The following is a 2,158-nucleotide window of genomic DNA, read 5'->3' as shown; positions in this document are numbered from 1 at the left end:
TGCAACGAAGTCAGCAGTTCCGTCGTAAGGCTTAAACTCCTTCTTGATGAAGGCCTCAGTGTCAACCAAAACGGCGCCAGGAGTGTTACTAGGCAGATGAACCTTCTTGAGCTCATCATACTGCGGGAAACGCACGTCAAGTCCAGCCATAGTAGGTTATAGAATGATAATTCCCTTTCCACTCATGACCCGCGTTTCCCAAAGACGCCTCCAAAAGCGGTCTCCCTTCCCTAACAGCTGTTGATGCTTTAACAAACATTATATCTACACGGATACAACAGGCTCTTCGCTCGCAGTAGAGCCTATGCCGAAGTGGATGGCTCGGGCCAGCACATCCTCCTGCTGCTCCTTGGTCAACTTGACAAAGTGCACGGCGTATCCGGACACTCGGATGGTGAGCTGGGGGTACTTCTCAGGGTGGACCTGAGCGTCAAGTAGCATGTCTCTGTTGAGCACGTTGACGTTCAGGTGGTGAGCTTGCTTGCCAAAGTAGCCGTCTATAAGAGTGCTGAGGTTGGTCTTGCGGGAACCAGTATGCTCACGGCGGCCGAGAAGTGTGGGCACCATAGAGAAGGTGTTGGAGATGCCGTCAAGACAAGCGTCGTACGGCAACTTAGCGACCGTAGACAGGGAAGCCAGAGCGCCAGTGCAGTCACGTCCATGGAGAGGGTTGGCACCAGGTCCGAAGGGAGCGCCCTTCACACGTCCGCAGGGAGTAGAGCCGGTGGCCTTTCCGTACACCACATTGGAGGTGATGGTCAGAACAGACAGAGTGTGTTGAGCGTCGCGGTAGGTGGCAGTCTTAGAAAGTTCTGAGTGGAATGACTTTAGGGCCCAAACCGCAAAGTCGTCAACTCGGTCGTCATCGTTGCCATAGTAAGGGAACTCTCCGTCGATCTGGAAACCAGTGGTGATGCCATCTTCGTTCCGCACAGGAGAGACCTTAGCGTACTTTATGGCTGACATAGAGTCAGCCAGCACCGAGATGCCGGCCACACCGAAAGCCATCAGGCGGTGGACATTGGTGTCGTGCAGAGCTAGTTCGAGGGCCTCGTAATTGTACAGGTCGTGGGAGTAGTGGATGACGTTCATGGTATTCACATAAACCTCAGCCAACCACTCTTGAGCCTTCTTGTAGCGATCAAAAACCTCGTCGAAATCAAGGGGCTCCTGGACAGCTGGCAGATCAGCCAAGAAAGGAATGACCAGCTTTCCAGTAATCTCATCGCGGCCTCCGTTAAGCACGTACAGCAGCAGCTTGGGAAGGTTGCACCGAGCGCCGAAGTACTGCATGTGCTTGCCAATCTGCATGGCAGACACACAGCAGGCAATGCCGTAGTCAGAGCCGAACCGGGGGCGCATCAGGTCGTCGTTCTCGTACTGAATGGAGCTGGTGTCAATGGAGACCTGAGAAGCAAACTCCTTGAAAGAAGTGGGCATGCATTGGGCCCAGAGCACAGTAAGGTTGGGCTCGGGAGAGCAGCCCAAGTTCCTCAACGTCTGCAGGAAACGGTAGGTGGTCTTGGTGACCATGTGCTGAAGAGAGCCATCACCCTTATCGTAGGATCCGCCGATAGAGCAAGTGACCCAAGTAGGGTCTCCAGAGAAAAGCTCGTTGTAGGCGGGAGTTCTCAGGTGCCGAACCACACGCATCTTCATTACCATGTCGTCGACGATCTCTTGGATCTCAGTCTCAGTCACTCCATTGGCAAGATCTCTCTCGGCATAGATGTCGAGGAAGGCATCGATGCGGCCGACGGACATAGCAGCACCGTCCTGATCCTTGATCGCTCCCAGATAGGCGAAGTATACCCACTGACAAGCCTCGTGAAAGTTGGTGGCAGGCTTAGACATGTCGTAGCCGTGACGTAGACCCATAGCCACCAGCTCCTTTAGGCCTTTGATCTGTTGAGTGATCTCAGATCGGATCTTAATACATTCTTCATCAGAGTGCCCGGAGTAGAACCTGAAATCCGCCTGCTTGGCCTGAATCAAGTAGTCGACACCGTAGAGAGCTACTCGACGGTAGTCTCCAATGATTCGGCCTCGGGCGTAGGCGTCCGGCAGACCAGTCAGGAGGTGGTTGCTGCGGGCAGCTCGCATCTCAGCAGTGTAGGCCGAGAACACAGCCTCATTGTGAGTGCGGACGGGCTTAGTG

General features: G+C 54.3%; 1 protein-coding gene across 2 annotated transcripts; it reads right to left on the bottom strand.

Moving 5' to 3' along the window:
- Nucleotides 1-264: 264 nt before the first annotated feature.
- On the bottom strand, nt 265-2,158 carry KVP17_003389 (uncharacterized protein; the record flags this gene model as incomplete). 2 transcript variants are annotated; one of them, XM_068520605.1, is made up of 1 exon in its annotated part: nt 265-2,158. In XM_068520605.1, a coding segment is annotated over one exon (1,894 nt), but the record flags the coding sequence as incomplete, so codon positions are not given. The 2 variants fall into 2 exon arrangements, with proteins under 2 accessions (XP_068374044.1, XP_068374043.1); XM_068520604.1 differs by having other exon boundaries at nt 265-2,103.

The sequence above is a fragment of a genome (genome assembly GCF_019968985.1).
Source record: "MAG: Porospora cf. gigantea B chromosome Unknown PgB_NODE_4483_length_2158_cov_5.60247, whole genome shotgun sequence".
Lineage (NCBI taxonomy): Eukaryota > Apicomplexa > Conoidasida > Eugregarinorida > Porosporidae > Porospora > Porospora cf. gigantea B.
The sequence above is the reverse complement of the archived record's forward strand: the minus strand, read 5'-3'. Positions and strand labels throughout refer to the sequence as shown.